General features: G+C 48.5%; 6 protein-coding genes across 6 annotated transcripts; all 6 read left to right on the top strand.

The window, feature by feature from the left end:
• Positions 1-500: 500 nt before the first annotated feature.
• Positions 501-1,533, top strand: AO090003000851 (alpha/beta hydrolase; the record flags this gene model as incomplete). Its single annotated transcript, XM_001819928.3, has 2 exons — positions 501-657; positions 758-1,533. The coding sequence occupies 2 exons, from the start codon at positions 501-503 to the stop codon at positions 1,531-1,533; spliced, it is 933 nt and encodes a 310-aa protein (XP_001819980.1).
• A 4,524-nt stretch (positions 1,534-6,057) lies between these two features.
• Positions 6,058-7,234, top strand: AO090003000852 (uncharacterized protein; the record flags this gene model as incomplete). Its single annotated transcript, XM_001819929.3, has 4 exons — positions 6,058-6,140; positions 6,204-6,642; positions 6,696-6,890; positions 6,944-7,234. 4 exons carry the CDS (start codon positions 6,058-6,060, stop codon positions 7,232-7,234), a joined length of 1,008 nt encoding a protein of 335 aa, XP_001819981.1.
• Positions 7,235-8,125: 891 nt separating this feature from the next.
• Positions 8,126-8,715, top strand: AO090003000853 (SEC61-beta family protein; the record flags this gene model as incomplete). The annotated part of the gene is made up of 3 exons (XM_023235064.1): positions 8,126-8,182; positions 8,268-8,616; positions 8,681-8,715. The coding sequence occupies 3 exons, from the start codon at positions 8,126-8,128 to the stop codon at positions 8,713-8,715; spliced, it is 441 nt and encodes a 146-aa protein (XP_023090119.1).
• Positions 8,716-10,234: 1,519 nt separating this feature from the next.
• AO090003000854 (sodium:solute symporter family protein) lies at positions 10,235-12,602 on the top strand (the record flags this gene model as incomplete). The annotated part of the gene is made up of 6 exons (XM_023235065.1): positions 10,235-10,353; positions 10,426-10,598; positions 10,653-11,159; positions 11,213-11,311; positions 11,360-11,978; positions 12,038-12,602. 6 exons carry the CDS (start codon positions 10,235-10,237, stop codon positions 12,600-12,602), a joined length of 2,082 nt encoding a protein of 693 aa, XP_023090120.1.
• Positions 12,603-15,429: 2,827 nt separating this feature from the next.
• On the top strand, positions 15,430-18,298 carry mrd1 (RNA-binding ribosome biosynthesis protein MRD1; the record flags this gene model as incomplete). The annotated part of the gene is made up of 4 exons (XM_001819932.3): positions 15,430-15,657; positions 15,758-16,519; positions 16,755-17,027; positions 17,084-18,298. 4 exons carry the CDS (start codon positions 15,430-15,432, stop codon positions 18,296-18,298), a joined length of 2,478 nt encoding a protein of 825 aa, XP_001819984.1.
• A 1,168-nt stretch (positions 18,299-19,466) lies between these two features.
• AO090003000856 (uncharacterized protein) lies at positions 19,467-20,064 on the top strand (the record flags this gene model as incomplete). The annotated part of the gene is given in 3 exon segments (XM_023235066.1): positions 19,467-19,695; positions 19,745-19,921; positions 19,937-20,064. 3 exon segments carry the CDS (start codon positions 19,467-19,469, stop codon positions 20,062-20,064), a joined length of 534 nt encoding a protein of 177 aa, XP_023090121.1.
• Between the last annotated feature and the right edge of the window lie 148 nt (positions 20,065-20,212).

Genomic DNA, 20,212 nt, shown 5'->3' on the forward strand with positions numbered 1-20,212 from the left:
TATCACGGACCTTAACTTGGGGGTTCTATTGTGTGTCGTCCTTAATAGAATAATAGAGATCCTAGTAATATGAGAACCACATACTTCTACCTACACCGAGGCAAATACTGCGCATATACTACATAGTATATACCATAGGTAGTAACTTCAGTATACCTACTACCCAAAACAGAAATAAACGAACCAACCAATCAGTAACCAAGAACCCAACCAACCCCCCCCCCTCATTGGACACCCGATTTAGAAGTATGGTGTGTACTAGTGATCATCTATACCTCGGGTGTACGCGTAAGACAGTGCAAAGAAATAGGATTTATAAACTTATCTAGTAATCCCAAGTACCGAGGTGAAGGTGGGGTATTTATCGATTAGTGACTGACTATCTTAGGGACCCCAGTTATCGACCAGCATTACTCCGCGCAGTTCATGTAAATTCACACAACTCTATTGAACGATAGCATACATTGTACATACATATTTCTTTTCTTAACGTTGACGAAATGGCCGATTTCTCAGAATATACTACGCCCATTGAAGAATGGCTCGTGTTGGAGAAATCACTCCCGAAATTCCCGGAGGATATTACCGCGGAGCAGTTGAAGGCTGCGGCGAATCGGGATCGGGAGGCTTTGGCTGCGAAGGCTATGGTTGAGGAAGGTAGGTTTGTTGTTTCATTTCCATTTGTACTGTCTATGTGGTAGTGGGTTTCGGGGGGGGGAGTGTTGAAGAAGGTCTAAAGCTTACGGATGTGAAACAGGTCTGGCATCGCAGGTTTCGATGCAAGATTACAAGATCCCGACGCGGGATGGAGAGACGCTGGAGGCTCGCACTTACCGGCCGTCGTCGGTGCCTGCTACGCAGCGGTTACCGGTCTTTATCTATTACCATGGGGGTGGGTTTTTGATGGGCACTTTGAGTTCGGAGGATGCGATTTGCTCGCGCGTTGTCGTTGCCCAGGTGGCGGCTGGATCTCCAGTGGTGGTTGTGAATGTGAATTACCGTCATACCCCGGAGTACACGTATCCGACCGCATGGAATGATGCGGAGGATTCCTTTCACTGGGTCCATGACCATATTGATGATATCAATGGCGAGGCGGAGAACGTCGTCGTCGGGGGTATCTCGGCGGGGGCCTATCTGACGGTATCTTTGACACTGGCGCAGAATATCGGGAAGGATGTGTCGCTGGCTCAGAGGCCTAAGATCCGTGGCCAGGTGCTCATGATCCCGGCTCTTGTGACGGAGGACTGTTATGCGTCGCAGGTTGCGCGGCTTCGTGATCCCTCCGTCTCGAGTTATGTGGGGTGCGAACATGCGCCAATTCTCCCCGTCAGCAGGATGCGTTTGTTTATGAAGTTGCTCAAGCCGGCTGTTAATGGGTCGGAGTTGGAAACTGATAGACGGGTCAATCCGGGGCTTGCCACGGCGGATGAGGTCAAGGGATTGCCGCCTACAACGTTCGGGATCGCAGGGAGGGATCCCTTGAGAGATGAAGGGTTGTTGTTCGCGATGTTGCTGGCCGAGAATGGGTGAGCAGATCGAGCGGATTGCCTCGCGTGTAAATGATTGACCGCTGACGTGTCGTGTTTCGCAGGGTGCCTACCGATGTTACTGTCTTCAAGGGGCTACCACATGGGTTTAGACGTTATGGAAATAAGCTGTCTGCATCGAAGAAGTGGGATGAGGTTATGGCCCAGGGTATCCAGCATGCATTGAGCGATCCAGTGCCTGGTGAATTTGTGATTAAGGCTCATTGAGTCTCATGTCAAGATGGATTGACCGTAGCATGTCTTACAATGCCGCGCGTAGGGCAGGAAATAGAGAGACTAGTAACACGCGGTATTTTATTTCCATTTGCTGATCGATGGAGACGGCGTTCTCCGTCGATAGAGTAATCGGAAGCATCGGCTTCGCTGTCCGAACGCACGCACGACGCGAGGGATCGGCAAAAGCCTGTAAATAGTAACCGTTGGCCTTTCTGAGGCCCGATGAGCGACAAAAGTCCGTCGAGTTTCTCATTCTGCAGGGCGTGAAATGAGGAGCAGGATGATTGCAAACGGCACGTCAGGGTGTCATGTTGATTAATTGGCTTGGTTTGAGCCACAAGCAGGGAGTCCGGGGTGTGGCTCACCTGAACTGCGGATTACACACAGCCACAACCATCAATCTCATTGGTGCAAGAGCTGTCAGCCCAGGATCTAGCGGCTTACCCTGTTGACATGGCGATGATGCACGGTTGCGGTTTAGTTCCGTGGAATCACTTTCTTCTTGAAACGTTCCATGTGGAGTGAATTGTTGGGATCGGCCGTATTCGTCTTAGTAAATGGTCGCCTATTGTCCTGAAGTAACGCCCAACCAAAACTTAATGCGGCGAGCGAGAGAATTGCGGCTGAGCATATGGCGTTGGAAATCATTGGTGGTATCGTCTATGAGCCACCTGTACTGTGATCTCTTCATCGAGGATCATCATACTGTATAGCCACCGACTGTGGTAGCACGTTTTTCTTTGGTGGAGAACAACAGACTGGCCTGGTGGGACCGGGCACGGTGTCATACTCCGTACGACTTGCTAGGAGTGATACCAATTTGGATTTATCCTAAAATGTGCCCGTTCGTTAGCACCCAAGTATTTTTGCCAGGCGCTAGTTTCATCTTTCACGTAGTCTGGAAGAGGTAGTTTTGTGTGTTTACGATTCACGCAATGGGAAAGATGTCTGGCCTAATTTCCAACACAGAAGGCCCAAGCGTCGAGTCCCTCCCCTCGGAGAAAGGGAACTATTCCAACACTATGGAAAGCTTGATTTGCGATAATTCCGCGTGGGAAGGTACTTTGCATGATGCCGGTAGATTCCCATTGCCATTGGCACTGGCCTTGGCCGATATATGAAGCAAAGAGATCGCGCCTCTCGCAGCTCTAGTCCCTAGGCGCAAATAAGGAAATTATAGCTGTGACATAGGAAAGAATATATGGTGACTTTCAAGCAAGTAGATGACGCTTTTACGGTCCAAATCCAAGCGGGTTCTCTTGGAGGGTAGAGCTCGTTCCATCCAGGCGAGCACTGTGACATAGGGCACCATTGGCCTGAGTCGCTTCTGTGACGCTCCCTGTAGTGTAACCAATCCACAACTGTTGATGTGAGGGGTACCTGTGTGACAGTGAGACCGTCTCTTCTCGCTATGTACTTCAGTGCGTCCGTTTCCTTCCCACTTTCGACCAACCACTTTAATCTCAATTGCACTGGCTGTACGCTATTCATTCGAAGGCTATCATATCGAGGCGCTGCCCCCGGGATGCTAGTAATTAATCGAGATCGACGCAAGGGCGATTGGGGTCGTAGCGTGCGTATCTCAATTTCTCAAAGCCCAGCGGCCCGTACTTGGGAGCGGTTTCCGCCACTTTTAACCTACTTAATATGTCGTGTACCACATCAGTTGGGGAGCAAGATGTTGACTTGCCGCGTCCACAGATTGGAGAAGTCCAGATTCTGTTGATATTCCTCTCGTTTGATGAAAGGTAGTTGGAAAAACCACTGGTGCGATGTTTGTTGAGATGCCAGCCTGAGGAACCGTTGTTGTGGTTAGGTTATTAGAGGACTGCCACCTCTTTATTGGCCTGGTTTCAGTGGCATATAGCGGTGGCTTAGCCAAGTGCGGATGAGACAGCCACGGCTGCCGGTGAACAAGGAACTTTATGGTCTTGGAATGCAAGTTTTATAAGGATGTTATGCTCGGTGACATGGTGGCAGAGAGCGGCATGTGTAACTGGGGACTTTAATTGGGGGGTTGGATAATATAGTATCGACCGTATCTTTGTTACATGATTTTAGCTTTCAGTACAAAGGGAAATATGCATACCATATTAATAGAAATGCAGGATGGCTGCTTTATCTCCTATATCTGTTCTGCATGTCGAGCCTACTATATATAGTACAGAAGGGAAAGGTGACATCAAAAGAGAACATCGCCAGTCTTTTATGAATAGGGACATAGACAGAGTACAAAGCCAATGATCAACCACAACAATGATCTGGACAAGAAGGGGGTTGTGGAACGTTGCGGTGACTGCCTACAGTGCCCAGAGCTGTTGCTCTTTTCTATCTGTCTGCCTAGGGTGAAGACCCATGGAACGCGTAACTAAACGGACTGCAGACATTAAATAACCTTATAGTTGCCCTATCGATGCTAAGTCCTAACAGATGGGGATATCTAGTCTCCTAGCGACCCCGATCCACACACAATGGTATTGAAATCTCTCCTGCCCACTCCGGAGTACAATTCTGATGACTATCTGGCCGCTAGTGATCTCTGATCTATCATTCCGTTCGGATTGAGGGGCTTTACCAGTCAGTTTGTGTCCCCATCAGGGGTTAACCATGGGTAAACGAGACCAGGTCCGGAGTACACAAGCGGGTTAATTAAGCCAGAGTCCAGACACAATCCCCGAGGATTCTGGCCCCATCGCCATTTATCTTGTCTTCCGTCTCACAGGTTGAGATGGGTCCTCGACCCACTTGGAGTATACGCCGGTTCAGGAGAATCGAATTTAGTGGCCCCCAGGGCCTCAGGCACCCGGTAGGACTCGGATGTGATTGTTTGGAACTTTGGATACGTTACTCCATACGGGACCACTCCGTAATTTTTGAGGGAAAACTTCAAAACAGCCTGAGCAGAGCCTTTCTTGGCTGGCCTATACTTTGGGACGGGAAGTAAAAATGGTAACAATAGTAAACGGAGACCCAGTTCCTGGTGTAATAAAGTGTAAACAAAAATAAAAAGAACTATTAATAATAAACAATAAAAAGAAGAAAAAGAAAAAATATTGACGGGGAAATTGGTGGTTTTTACCGTTAACTGTCAAGCCAAGTGAGGCTATTAACTCCAGAGTTCCTTCTTTTTTTTTCCCCCATAAGAGAAGGAGAGTACCTGTACATTTGTATACAATAACATACTATTCGACTCTTCCGCGTGTCTGGATTGTTTCTGTCGATTTTCTTTTTTCTTTTTTTTTTTTTTTTCTCCGCCTCAAACCCTTGGACACCACAAATTCTCAACCAAACCAAACAGAAAAAATAAAAAAAAAGCCCCTTCTCCAGGCTCCAAATGATCGGTGGTTCTGTCAGTCAAATGACTGCGTAATTGCCGGCGAAGAATAATAAAAATCATTAAAAAGGGAAACGAACCTCTCAACTTCTCCTCCCGCAGCTTGAGGAACCGACCTTACCTTACCTAACCTAACCTTTTACTCCTCATTCCTCGTGATTACTGGTATTATTATTCCTTCTCACCCGCATCTAATCGGCACTCCCCTATATTCAAACCACCCATTCCTATCGTCCCTCGTTCGACCACCACCCACTTTCGTTTCTGAATTCTCCTTTCCCACCCCTTCTTGATTCTTGGGGGGTTCAGTCAACCCATCAGTCGCTTTTAGTTGACCCATTTCCAGCCACTCGCTGAGAAGGGTCCTCGCCTGACTCTGCATGTGCTCAGCCTTACACCAGTCCTGAACGATCAATCGGAGTGTGCCTCTCCGCCCAACACACCAACTTTCACCCGTGGCTTGGCAACCATCAAGCCTCCTTCTCTCGAAGGAGATTCCCAAGTCGCGCCTCCCCGTCCTCGTTCTCTATTGTCCTCCTCGGCCCATCTTCTCCCCCGACCATTCATCGCTAGGCTGAAAGAGGCTGTGGAGGCTTGTGCCTCAGGTCATCGTCGAAACCGCCAGGTTCGAGATCAGACCTCCTAAACTGAAATCCTCCCATAGGATCGTCTAAAATAAAACTCTCCGACCCTCCTTCCCCGCCCGTGGTTTTCGGTTCCTAGACTACTTTTCTGCGTTTTCGCCGCCATACGGTGGTCAGAGCCGTCATATTGTATCCCAGAAGCGAGACTCCGGCGGACACGAGCTCCGTAACGGAGCCTATTGCCAAAATTCAGACCAACAATTCACGCGCCTCCCTCCTTGGGGGTTCATTTGACCCGGCATTTCGACGAGGCGGCGGTTTTCGAGGGCGAGAAGGGTATGCAAATGTGCCTCCGCACCCTAAGAAAAGCAAAATGTATAAACCAAATTCAATGTGGACGTGGTCCTTCTGTATTGTGACCCTTTTCCAAGCAGTCGTCACACTCGCTCTAGAATGGTATGTGCTGTCACTGCGGTTCCTGGAAAGATATATCGCTGATGCTGACGGGGTACTTTGTAGTTATGTATTCGCAGACTTCCAGCTCAAACTCAAGGAGATAGCCGTCAACGTGACGGCATCCAAAACAATACCGACCTTTTTAGCACTGTACAGTTTCGGTTTTGTCTATGAATTGGTACTGGTCTACGATGCACTGCGCCTTAAGAATACCATTCAAATCATCGGGCTGTGTGTATGCAACGTTGGTCTACTGATTTACGGTGCCGTGCAAGTGGAGCAAATCAAAGATGCGATCGGAGTCTTGAATGACAATTCAGCCATTGACCCGGCTGTGTGGGGACAGATTAAGCCTTTTCTGATTATTATCCCATGTGTTGTGGCCATGGGCACGCTGCTGATGATGATCGTTGCTTGGAAATTATACGATGAATTTGCGTGGTCCATCTACAAGCACATCAGCGCTGATCTGCGAATGAAGCGCCGATACCTCACATATCAGGTTTGTTGTGAACCACCCAGTGGATAAGGAATTCTAGCTGATTGAACGGGCAGATTTACATTGCGCTCCTCAAGTTCGACTTCTTCTTCTTCCTTGGTTTTACTGTTCAGTTCGTGGTCATTGTCACTAACCGGCACGATGCTGAGTTTGCACTTACTCTGGCGGCTATCCCGGTTACGATCTTGATTTTGTTAGCTGCCGCTCTATTCGTTCGGCGCGAAAGTTCTGTTGGAATGATCGTAATTATTGTACGTGTTGAACGGTCACCCACCTGCGAGAAGTTCTCTAACTATTATCATAGCTCCTCTACTTTGCTGCGCTGGCGTATTTCTTGTTCAAGCTGTACCGCATTTACGACAAGAACACTTACCAGGAATACCTCCAAGCGCAACGATCCTTGACATTCTTCGCCGTCATCACCCTCGTTCTCATCGTTATGACTATCATCAACGCTTGCATGTGTATGCACAATTTCCACAAGGGCCTGAAACCGCACGTGAATAGGAAAAAGGCCCGCAAAGAAGCGGAGAAGACCACGGAGTTGTCTTCAAACATTACTGGCCAAGTGCCCAGTCGGATGGAGATCGATTGAGCTCGACCATGGTCGGTACAATTTTATGATTTCAAGAGAACGACCTTTCGGTTCAATTGTCCATATAGAAACAACCAAGCGCTTTATCGGGACACAAATATCCACGTTATACGTTTGCGAGCCGCGTACAATTCGCTCTTATATGTCGACTTGGATACTGTATTTTGAAGGTGTTTCCGGGATTTGCGATATGATACCTTTTACTGCATTGATCGATTTTAGCTCACGATTTCCATTATCTTCTCCGTTTGCTGTCAGGGTTTCCCTTTTACTTCATTTCTCTTCGTCGCCCTTCCACATACAGCCATATTAAATGGGCGCTGACAGCGTTCAATCGATGATTCCGACACTTGCACTTTGATATTCTTGCTTATGTCAATTTATTTTTCACGACTGTGCATCTCATATGTTATGTACTGTATCTATCATATAATTGGAATAAAATACATAGGAAGAAAACTGACGCTTTGGCTCGTAATTTGACTGGAGAAAGTAGGGATGCTGTTACACTTGAACCCTCCAAAAATGCAAGTATCCTCGATAGTATGCACCAAGTCCGTTTACAACAATCTGTGAAGTTCAAGACGACCTCTGTCATTTTGAGAGGGAAGGGGATGCATAGGCGGGCTGTGGTTGGTGGAGGAAACTGGGGTAGGTCGGCGTGACGATACGTGACAGTACGGCCAATGGGAAATCGTGAGCGTGGCCTCTTTTGAGTGACTTGCGACCTCAACTCTCTCTGCGAGCTACAACTTAATTCCCCTTCCACTTCCAAGCAGGCTTCCCTCCTTCTCCAACCAGCCCATTTGTTTTTCTTCGTCCTTAAATTTAATTTCGCTCAATTCTTTACGACATTCTTTGATTTTCTTCATTTGACTACTATTTCTTAAAATGGTGAGTGTCCTTCGTGCACCAACTGATTGTCCGTCGGCAGATGACACTTCTATCGTGTCTCGACATCGCATTGCTTTCTTACATCCCATTATGCTGGATCTCATTTCTCAATGGCGATGCTAATGTAAAGTAATTTAAGGCGTCTCCTCGTGCTGCCTCCCCCCTGACCTCTGGTGCCGAGTCTGGGCCAGACTCCAAGGCTTCTGGCTCTGGTGCTGGTGCCGCTGGCTCTGTCTCTTCCGTGGCCCGTACCTCCTCTCCCACTCCTCCCGGTGGTCCTCGAGCTGCTTTGCGTCGTCGCGCGGCTGCCGACCACAAGGAGTCTCTGCGCAATGCCAGACCCAGCTCGACTCGCGCTGCCGGTGCCGGTGGCTCTTCCGGTACCATGCTCAAGCTTTACACTGACGAGAGCCCTGGCCTGAGGGTCGACCCGGTCGTCGTCTTGGTCCTGAGCTTGGGCTTCATCTTTTCCGTCGTTGGTCTGCATGGTACGTAACGCCTGGGATGTGTCAATTCTAGCTATGATGGATACTAATACGTGTCTGGTTCTAGTCATCGCCAAGATCACTCGCAAGTTTTCCTCGTGATCAACGACGTTGCGTCTGCTCTCGCCATCACTCTCTTGCCTGCCTCCAGCGACATCTGGTTTGACTGAATGAGGTTCTGAGTGAGCAGGGATGTTTTGCTATGTATAGCCGGTCCCTGCTCCTGGAACGATTTTGGTTATTCTGTGAGAGTCGCTTTTGGCGGGTTCACTCCCGTACTCTCTTCTACCCTTTCGAAATATTATACCCCTTGGTGTCCGTTACCTATCCTTTGTTCTTGGTGCGCGGGGATCCTTAGATCGGATCGTCCGATACTTCGCGAAGTTGAGTGTTGAAAACCTATCTGCAGCATAGGTTGGGAAGGTGTGCTGGTTGTTACGTTACTGTTGGGGCTGTCTCCAACCCTTGTGACAGTTAATGAAGGATTCTCATGCCGAAAGTTTGGAAGGAAAGCTTTGTATAATATCAGTTGCTTTTTCAATGGGTACATGAACCTTAAGAAGTTGATTGCGTTGTAAGCGAGTCACGGCAGGACATGTGATATGTAAGCCTAGCCATTAGTCCAGGCAGAATTCTCTGCCTGAGGGAGAGGGCTAGCGCGGCCAGGACTTTCAATCTCATAAGCAGTCCGCTTTTCTGTGTATTTGCTAGAATCAACCCGACTTCCCACTAGGACTGACCCAGAATAACATCGACAACAATGAGATATGCACTATTGAATAGAGAAGAGAGACTAACTCCACATTGGCAAGTTGCGACTCCTTCTAGTTTCTCTTGTTCGATCGATCGAGATTAGATCCTCCAACGCTCCCCAGCTTCCGCACAATCAGGGCCGTGGGGAATGCAGATAATCCATTACTCGAAACCTGGAGTAAGGGAAAGCGTTATCACGCCCAGGGGGCTTATTTTCTAGCTTCTTTTTCGTTGTTGGTGATTTACCTAAAAGCCGGGTCAGCATCCACTATCTTGATATCAGAAAGGCCCGTGTTCCTTATCAACCGTTTGCCGTCTGGGAACCAATCGACGACGGCGTTGGTCCAACCTCCACTGATAAGGATGGGCGACGAAAACAAGACTAGCCAATGATAACGGGGGGATTGAGATCGACTATGATAGGGACCATGAGCCTTATGGATTGTCAATAAGCGATGGAAATAAGAAAACCGTGGGCCAGCTAGTCCATCTGTAACGTTGCTGGAATACGAACGTGAAGCCCTTATCAGGTCCCGGAAAGTTAGAATGACAAAGACTGGGTTGAGCAGTCCAAAATCCCGATTCAATGAGACTAAGGATGTTGATCAGTCTGAGGTCTGCGAGGTCGGAGCTCTCCTATGCCTATGGTTGTACTACATGAGATAGTATATGAATCAAGTCATCCTTCATTTCCCTACGGATTTTCTTACAGGAAGTATATCAGACTGCTGAAGATCATTGTTAGTGGATCATCACACCGAAGCTAGCCTTTGCTGTTATACTTGAACTACAATTAGATACCCCATATTAAGGAGTACGTGCATTCAGGTTGACCATCCAAGGGCCTCGTCCGACAAAGGCTGCAGTCATGTCGGAGACAGCCAACTTTGTTGCTCCCTTGTCCCAAGGGTTTGGCTATGGCATCATCGTTGGGTTAGGGTTCGCGTTTGCTTTGGTGATGGTTTTCATTACCTGGGCCCTTAAAAGGTAAGTGCTACCTCACTTTACCATGGCGTGCCATCGAACGAGGGACTGGGGCTAACGGACTGTTCGCTATAGATATCAGTATGAAGTCCAAACCTCTGAGATGTTTTCAACTGCAGGAAGATCCGTAAAGTCAGGCTTGGTTGCTGCTGCTGTCGTAAGTAGCTGGACTTGGGCTGCCACCCTTCTGCAATCTTCCGCAGTAGCCTACCAGTACGGAATTTCGGGGCCATTCTTCTATGCATCAGGTTAGTGTGACCGAAGGAACAGTAGGGTTTCATCACTCACAGCGTGGATCCCAGGTGCCTGCGTGCAGATTATTTTATTCGCAACGCTCGCCATTGAACTCAAACGGCGAGCCCCTAATGCACATACATTCCTGGAAGTCATTCGTGCTCGATATGGGACTGCTGTCCATGTGGTCTTCATTGTTTTTTGCCTGATGACCAACATTCTTGTCACTGCAATGTTGCTCACTGGTGGATCTGCTGTCTTGACATCCCTAACTGGAGTTAATACGGTTGCAGCTTGTTTCCTGCTCCCCATTGGTGTCGTGCTCTATACTCTCTTCGGCGGCATCAAGGCTACTTTTATCACAGATTATATGCACACTGTGGTTATCATCGTCGTTATTTTTATCTATGCATTCTCCGCTTACGCGACTAATGATACTCTTGGATCTCCGAGTAGAGTTTATGATGCTCTAGTTGCGGCGGCTGATCGTCATCCTGTGGAGGGTAATGCTCAGGGCAGTTATCTCACCATGCGCTCAAAGGAGGGTGGTATCTTCTGGGTTATCAACCTTGTCGGTAAGTAACTACATGCAGCCTTTTGATGTGGCTTAACGCTAACTATGATCTAGGTAACTTTGGGTGTGTAGATGTCTTGCTGAAGCTTAGTCAATATGTGCTAACAGTGTGTTTCAGGACTGTCTTCCTTGACAATGGGTACTACAACAAAGGTGTGTTAAACTTGAGATCGAATGGTGCTTAAGTACTGACTTTGATAGCTATTGCTGCGCACCCCGTGCATGCTTTCCCCGGATATGTTATTGGTGGCCTCTGCTGGTTCGCCATTCCTTGGCTTTGTGCCAGTACTATGGGAATATCTGCTCTTGCTCTTGAAGGTACTCAGCGCATGAGTTCGGAGGACGTAACTGCCGGTCTTGTCCTACCTTTCGCTGCTGTCAAGCTTCTGGGATACAGTGGAGCTGTCTGCACCACACTCATGATTTTCATGGCAGTCACATCGGCTTTTTCGGCTCAGCTAATTGCTGTTTCTTCCATCCTAACTTACGATATCTATCAGGCCTATATCAACCCCTCTGCAAAGGGCAAGAGATTAGTGTGGGTGTCTCACATGTCCTGTATTTTCTGGGCTACTGCCATGGCCGGCTTCGCAACAGGTCTCTACTACGCGGGTATCGGTATGGGCTATCTTTACTTGCTCATGGGTGTTATCATCTCCTCGGCGGTGTTCCCAGGGGCGATGACCCTCGTCTGGAAGGGACAGAACTGGGTCGCCGCAGCTGCATCACCTATCCTGGGACTCGCCGTGTCCCTCATCGCATGGCTTGTAACCGCTAAAAAGGAATCTGGTGTATTAACCGTCACTACCACCGGCGCAAAGTAAGTAATCTGCCTCTGTCTCACCCAATAAGGCCTCTCCCAGCTAACAGAAAGCCCAGCTACCCTATGCTCGCTGGTAACGTCGCCGCCCTCCTCAGCCCCATTATATTCTCCCCAGTCCTTACCTACATCTTCGGCCCTCAGAACTACGACTACGAATCTATGCGCGCCATCCGCAAAGTTGACGACACAGACGTCGCAGCAGCCGCACACGTCGACATCGAACTTATCCCCGGCGAAAACAGTCCCGCTACCATCAATGCCGCCAAAGACCAAGAGGAAGAGCGCAAGCTCAACAGGGCCGCGCTCTACTCGCGCACCCTCACCATCGGCATGGTCCTGTGCTTCCTGCTCCTGTGGCCGATCCCCATGTATGGCAGCTCATATGTGTTCAGCAAGAAGTTCTTCACCGGCTGGGTTGTCGTGGGCATCATCTGGCTTTTCTGTACGACTGTTGGGGTGGTGATTTTCCCACTGTATGAAGGAAGAGAGAGTATTATTCGTACGGCTAGACTTATGGCTCTTGATGCGGTTGGTAAGAAGCCGAGATTTGAGGGACAGGAACAGGCTTCGTCTGGTGCTGCGACGCCAATGGAAAAAGTGGGTGCTAAGTCAGATGTGTAGTCTGGCTGCTTGGTATGCAAGATTCTGTTTGGGTTGGGATCGGGTAATGCCCAGATGCAGGTTCATCCATACCTCCTGATGTGATTGGGATTTTGTGATTTATATACCCCATTTGTTCTACGCCAGTTATGCTATTAATGTTGTTAATAATTTCTACCAATCGAATGCACATATCACATGAGAACAATCACCATAATTAAAATAAAAAAGTCAAGTAGAAAAAGAACCAAAGGTATCGTACAACAACAGAATATACACATCATTAACATCGCTTCTCAACCAGACCAAAGTTCCATCCCCCATAGCCCTCAGCATAATAAAATAAGAAAACAAAGGTTAGCACCAACACAGACTCACTTATATTGATAGTTCTGCGGCGGTGCCCCGGCCTGGGGCTGGGGATATCCACCTCCCCCAGAAGCCTGGGGAGGAGGTCCCCAATAGGCTTGTGGAGGTGGTGCCGGGCCAGCCGGTGCACCTGCCGGGGGCCTGGTCTCTGGCGTGATATCGGGGCGATCACTTATCTTTGTTAGTTGATTTGATCTGATAAGGACTTTCCATTTGGAATACTGATTGAGGGAGCCAGCTTACCGGAGGTCTTGGGTGAAGCGGCATGTGTAACATGTGACTTCCTGGGGGGTTGTTAGTATTTATTATCCATTTGGCGTTAGCTGGGAATTGGTTGCGGGAGAGATTACCTTGTACTTTTTTGTTGCGAGTGGGATCATGGGCTGATGGGTTACGGTTCATGTTAGCTAGACATTCTGGATGATGATAGAAAGAGAGCTTTTGCAAGCCAATCGGGAATGCAACATACAATGAAGCAGACGGTAAACCAAGGCCTAGGATAATCAGCATCATCGTCCCTTTTTTCCAAAGCGCCGATTAAGTTAACAGAGAAAGCAACATACCATCGCGTAATACAATGTCCATTATAGTGTTGGCCTAATCCAACATGATTAGTCGGGTCAGGTACAAGCTAACCGAGCACCTAGTAAGCAAAACTGGAGTAAACATACAGTTATAACAGTAAGCCCTGACATTCTCGTAGCCTTCCAGCATGGACGTAAACTCTATTTAACCTGTTAGCCTAGTGCTTATGAAGAAGAGAAGATGTCGTGCTTAGAAATCGGCACATGGGAGTTTATTTCCGGTCGGTGCGGAGGATAGATATACACGGAGGAATCATTAGTATGCAGACGTACCATGCGTTCCGAACGTGATGCAGATTGCCATGGTGGATGGGGTTTTCGCGGTTCTTGATCTATGATACTAAGTGAAGGTATGGCTTTCTGATCTTGGGGGTTTATGATCACGGTAAGTTGAGTTGGTGAGGGTTGAATCCAGGGCGAAAGGCAGCGCTATTATAAAGTCCCTTATTGGGGGTGACGTGTGGCGCTGTGGCTTGGCACTTGGCGTTTGGGTGTTTTCTTTCTTCTGGAATGCGTGGCACGTGGTTGGTGGTTTTTGGGAAATTTTATGAATTGGTAGAGGTAAGCTGAGACTTGATTTGAAAGTTAGATAGGTGAGGTGAGTGAGTTGCGTGTATTCATTCTTGTGGTGGCTGATTGGGACGCTCTACAGTTGCTAAGGCAGTAACTGTTACGAGCCTACTACTACTTTTACAAGGCACTCCGTTAAACAGCACACAATCTGCTTGGTACGACCAATCTAGCTCACATCAAGATACAATGGTGACCATATTGAATCATGTAAGAGTCGAAATTGTAAATAAATACCGCTGAAGGGAAGGGAAGATTATGCAGCAACCAATTGCCATGACGCCTGATCTCAGGGGCCTGTCCATCGTGTCGCGAGTTTTAGATAGATACGTCGCCGGCGTCTATTTTATGGCGGTAAGTCCCAATTGGCAGTCAAGGCCCAATCGCCCAAGGACTCGGTCCTCTTTTTATTTCCAACCATGTATGTCAGGGCGAGTTTATTGGGTCTTGAAGAGGAGAATGGCGCAGTGTCCGAGGTAGAAGTAGATGAAGTGTTTCGTCTCTAGACGGAGTTAGCGACGTTCTGGGAGACTAGTATATAAGTCGTACCGTGTGTAACAAAGCTTCCGAAATTCCTCCCTACGACACAATGCCATGTAGCTCCTTTGCGCGAGTCAAACTGTAGACTGTGAGTGACGGACGGTGGTTTTATCGAAGGAAGCGCTAACCTCTCGCTTGATGTACTGGGCAATGTCCTAGTAATAATTAGCATCCTACCGACTTGGGGAGCAATCATTGTGACCAACCTTCTCAATGTGGTACTTCTCCATTGCCTCGATCGCTAAACAATTAGTCGCAATCACCTTCATCGGGATACCCAATGAATCATACCAACTTCGACAGCTTCCTGCTGCATATCCTCCGTCTTTCATGCCATAAGCAATTATCTTTTCAATTATGGTGGCGACACTCTTACCATATCGACGGACTTGATTTGCGCTGCCCAATAATGTTAGTCATTGTGAAGATGCCGTTGAAGTTGCACTCACGCTCGAGCTTATCCTTCTTTTCGGAAGACATTTTGTCGGTTGAGTGTGCACGAAAGGGTTCAAAAATAGGCAACGGAGTAAATTGGAGATGTGCGTCTCTAAGGTAGTTCAACAGTACACAACGTTCCGCCGAATTGCCTCCGAGAGTAGACGTTGGGCTATCGTAGTTGCTGAGGAGCAACCGTGTGGATACGCACGGGCCATGCCCACCTTCCTCACCGCCTTCGTCGGCACTATAAGGAAGCGGCATAAACTAAAAAAATTTTGGAGCTTTTTTTTTCTTCTATACATTCCATTCCCTGCTGGCTTTGGGAAAGGCAGCCACAGGACACAATCATGGAAAGCACAAGAGTATTTGTCTCTGGCCTTCCGCCAACATTCTCCAATGATCAACTTAGGAAGCACTTTGCTAGTCGCTTCCAAGTCACCGATGCTCATGTATTACCCAAACGCAGGATTGGCTTTGTGGGCTTGAAGACCCCCGAAGCAGCCAAGGAAGCTGCTAAATACTTCAACAAGACATATGTCAAGATGTCAAAGATCTCTGTAGATATTGCTAAACCGGTATGTGGCTTCTTCCTGGCGATCTGGCTTCCTGTTTCCTTTTCCCATTGCGCACGCTGACCGATAAAGGTGGTCCTGAGACTGACCAGAATTGCTTTAGATCGACTCCGAACCTATCAGTGCTGCTCACAAGTTTAAAAAGGGTGATAAGCCTGACTCTGCAGAAAATACACTCAAACGTAAACGCGATGGGGAGCCCACCCAGCAGGACCCTAAACTGCAAGAGTATCTTTCCCTCATGCAGCACTCATCACATACAAAGACATGGGCCAATGATGATGCCGTGATCAACTCTGTTGCAAATGACTCACCTGCCAAGGATCCCCAGCCCGTTGAAGCAGATGAGGTCCCTCAGGAACTTACCTATGCTCAAAGGAAAAAGGCAAAGCTCGGGGACACATCTGGAGAAGATACCCATGTGTCACAGCACGATGAGTCTGAGCCTATGGTTGTTGATGCAACTGTGGAAGGTGATACTACTGAGCAAGCAATGGACCAGGAACATCCCGCTGTTCATGAGGAAGAACAACAACCAGTATCTGACACTGACTGGCTTCGGTCGAAGACAAGCCGTCTTCTCGGTCTCCTAGACGAAGAGGAGCAGGCAGAGTTTGACTCTGCAGCGCAAAGACCTACTGATTCAGCGGAGCCAGCAGCTGATGCTGAAGTCGACACCAAAAATGCAGAGGCTGATCCTTCCCCAGCTGCGGCTGATGCTGCAGAGCCGACAAGGGCCCCGGAGGTTGACACCAACATTGAGAACATTCGCATTTCTGCGCGTTTATTTGTAAGAAACTTATCTTACGATACAAAGGAGTCCGATCTCGAACCAGTATTCGCTCCCTTTGGCAGGATTGAAGAGGTTAGTCTTTCCATTCTCCTTCTGCGTGCCCCCTGCCTTTCCTTCCCTTCCTTTCATGCAAAGTTGCTCGCATGATGAACATCCTGATAGGGACATCAGATGCAAAGCAAATGATGTGACCAGGTGAAGAGAATTTTAGTAGATGCCTCTTAGTATCTGAAGAGCAACATATCCTCAACTTGACATTGGATTCACTGTGGTTTAAAATTTGTGGAACAATTGCTGATTTGTTTAGATTCATGTTGCCTTTGATACTCGGTTCAGCTCCAGCAAAGGATTTGCTTACGTTCAGTATGTTGAATCCGACGCTGCCGTAGAGGCCTACAAGGCCCTTGACGGAAAACACTTCCAGGGTCGTTTATTGCACATCCTGCCAGCTGCTGCAAAGAAGACGTATAAGATCGACGATTATGAGTTGTCTAAGTTACCTTTGAAGAAGCAAAAACAGATTAAGCGAAAACTTGAGTCTACTTCTTCAACTTTCAGTTGGAACTCACTTTACATGAACGTAAGTCGGTTTGGGATGTGGTCTAACAGTATCGTATACTAACGAGCCACTTCTAGGCCGATGCAGTTATGTCGTCAATGGCTGAGAGACTCGGCATATCAAAAGCAGATCTCTTGGACCCTACTTCGTCGGATGCCGCAGTAAAACAAGCGCATGCTGAAACGCACGTTATTCAAGAAACGAAAGCTTACTTTACTGCAAATGGTGTCAATATCGATGCCTTTAAAGAACGAGAGCGTGGAAACACTGCTATCTTAGTAAAGAACTTCTCTTATGGCGTCAAGACTGACGATCTTAGGAAGTTGTTCGAGCCGTTTGGCCAACTCACAAGACTACTGATGCCTCCTAGTGGTACAATAGCTATTGTTGAGTTTGCAAGACCAGATGAGGCTCAAAAGGCATTCAAAGGTTTGGCATATCGGAAACTCGGAGATTCCATCCTATTCCTAGAAAAAGCCCCCAAGAACCTCTTCGATGCATCTGTTGCCCCGCAGAAACCAATTGTGGAGACTAAAGCCATCTCTCAAGGATTCTCAACTGCTGACACGTTCGCGGCCGAAGAGCCTGAGGAGGCTATTGCTACCGCAACTCTTTTCGTAAAAAATCTCAACTTTGACACGACGAATGCACGTTTCGTTGAAGTCTTCCAGCCGTTGGATGGGTTCGTTTCGGCGAGGATCAAGACCAAGCCCGATCCCAAACGGCCTGGCCAGACCCTCAGCATGGGCTTTGGCTTTGTTGACTTTAGGACCAAGGATCAAGCTCAGGCCGCTCTTGCTGCAATGAATGGATACAAGCTCGATCAGCATGCACTGGTAGTTAGGTCATCGCATAAAGGTATGGACGCTGCTGAGGAAAGACGACGTGAAGATACTGCGAAGAAAATCGCAGCCAGGAGGACGAAGATTATCATTAAGAACTTGCCGTTCCAAGCGACCAAGAAGGATGTCAGATCGCTCTTTGGAGCCTACGGCCAGCTTCGCTCTGTGCGTGTTCCTAAGAAATTTGACCGGTCGGCTCGTGGTTTCGGTTTTGCAGACTTCGTAAGCGCTCGCGAAGCGGAAAATGCCATGGACGCGCTGAAGAACACCCATTTGTTGGGCAGGAAACTGGTATTGGAATTCGCGAACGAGGAGGCTATCGATGCGGAGCAAGAAATCCAGCAGATCGAAAAGAAAGTAGGGGAGCAGATGGACCGGATGAAACTACAGAAGCTCACGGGTGCCGGACGGAAAAAATTTACTGTAGGGGCCCAGGACGAGGAAGACTAAAGTCCCTTGTCCTTCTGCCCTTCTCCCTGTTGCTAGGGTTAATGAATAGTAATGGTGCTGCTATCTTTGTGTTTGTGAGATATACCCCCTTGCTTGGCGGAACTCGTTGGGCTTTTTCACACGTTCCTGCTGTCAGGACTGTGCCTGCAGACGCGTCCTGCAAAGTTCCGTCGCCTCGTGCATCTGAATGAAGCTCTATCTTTTTTTATCCCCATGTATCCTTGTTCAATCCTAGCATCTCGTCTACCCCTCGACCTCTACTGTGATCGTTCGTATGTTTGAGCCCTGGATATCAAGTTGAGAGCAGGGTGAGATGGTTGTTTTCCACCTACATTCCGGTCGCTCTCTCTGTAACCCACCGAGCATTCTTGGATGATCGCCTCGGGCGATGTTGTTGGAAGTTGGGCATTCCAACGAGAGGCCTTTGCCACCATCTCGCCCATCATTGCTCATCTGTACCTGCTTTAGTACTGACAGTGAGTGATCATGTCGTGCAGGCCAAAAATCCCCGGGCAGCGGCTCGCTGAATCGTGCACCCTGGAAGTCCCCTTGCATCGGTAGCCGGCGTCCACAGTGCATCGCCCTTCCTCCTGATTTGCTGCAACAAGGCGGCACCTGCTCGTCCCTCCCTCATCGCCCTGATCGACGCGTGAAGCTCAGGTCAAGGGTTCCCCGCGCCTGTGGCTACTGACGCTGCCCTCGAGGGGGTTCTCCCAAACAAGCAGCGTAGTCCAGCAATGTAGCTGCTGGGGCTACCCTCGCGCTCCTTCACGAGGGGTGGGAATGGATTCCCTATAAACATGATGCTCTTCGCCCGAACATTCTCTTTCCCAGGTTCTTACATTTTTTCCAGTAACTGCGTTCTTTGCCAGGCAAGAAGCATTTGTGGCCCTCAACATCCTACTCTTGTGGAATCTGTCATTCTTCCGAGAGCATATTCGAGGTGGTCCGCTCCATGGCTGAGTGGCAGACCGAATGTATGTTGCCTCCAACCCAACCTGGTTTTGAAGGTGTAGGGCCCCATCCAGGTCGAGTGCTTCAGAACACCTCAGGGAACATACAGTCCTACTCGGACACCCTGGCGCACACTGATCCCACCGGGCGTGACGACCATTTTTCACATTATGGTTTCAAGTATCCTCACCAACCCCCGGTCCCAACTCACCCAATGCCTACCACTACTGGCCTTCATCCCCAACAAGTGATAAACAACCGGTTCCATACAAAGAAACTGCGGCGTCTCCAATCACTTGGTCCTAACCTGATTGGACCCCGCAGGACAAGAAGTTATCTCAAGTCCCAAAAGTACATAGAGTACAGGGCACGGCCTCGCCGAGATACTGGAAAGGATGGGGAACCTGTTTGGTCAGATGAGCTTGAGGATGCTTTCCAGCAAGGTGAGACGACAACAGCTGCTACACAAGGAGAATTTTCTAACAATATCAGCCCTTGAGGCGAATCCCCCAATGGGGAGAAGGAAGTGGTCCGAACGCGGGAAATCCTACGGTCGAAATGAACTCATAGCCGAGTATATCTACAAAACTACTGGCAAAAGGAGGTCGAGAAAGCAGGTGTCTAGCCACCTGCAAGTCCTTGATTCTTTTCTCAAGGGGGATCCCGATTGTAAGTCCTGCCTAGACAGCTTCGATGAGACAGACCCAGGTCTAACCGGGCAATTGCAGGGGAGAGGCTTGTACGGGAGCAACCAGCAGACCGTTCGAATGGCCAGCCGCCATCAGCCGGTCCTCGCTGGAGAAATTCACTAGAGCTTCCATTCTCCAGCCATTACAATAGTCACAATTATCCCTCCTATCATGATTCGTTGAGGCCGGTGCAATCTTACTCCGGGGAGTTGCCCCCTCCACACGTTGTTTTCCATCCAAATTTGCACGCCGAGGCAACGAACATTAATAA

Source organism: Aspergillus oryzae, chromosome 2 (genome assembly GCF_000184455.2).
Source record: "Aspergillus oryzae RIB40 DNA, chromosome 2".
NCBI lineage: Eukaryota > Fungi > Ascomycota > Eurotiomycetes > Eurotiales > Aspergillaceae > Aspergillus > Aspergillus oryzae.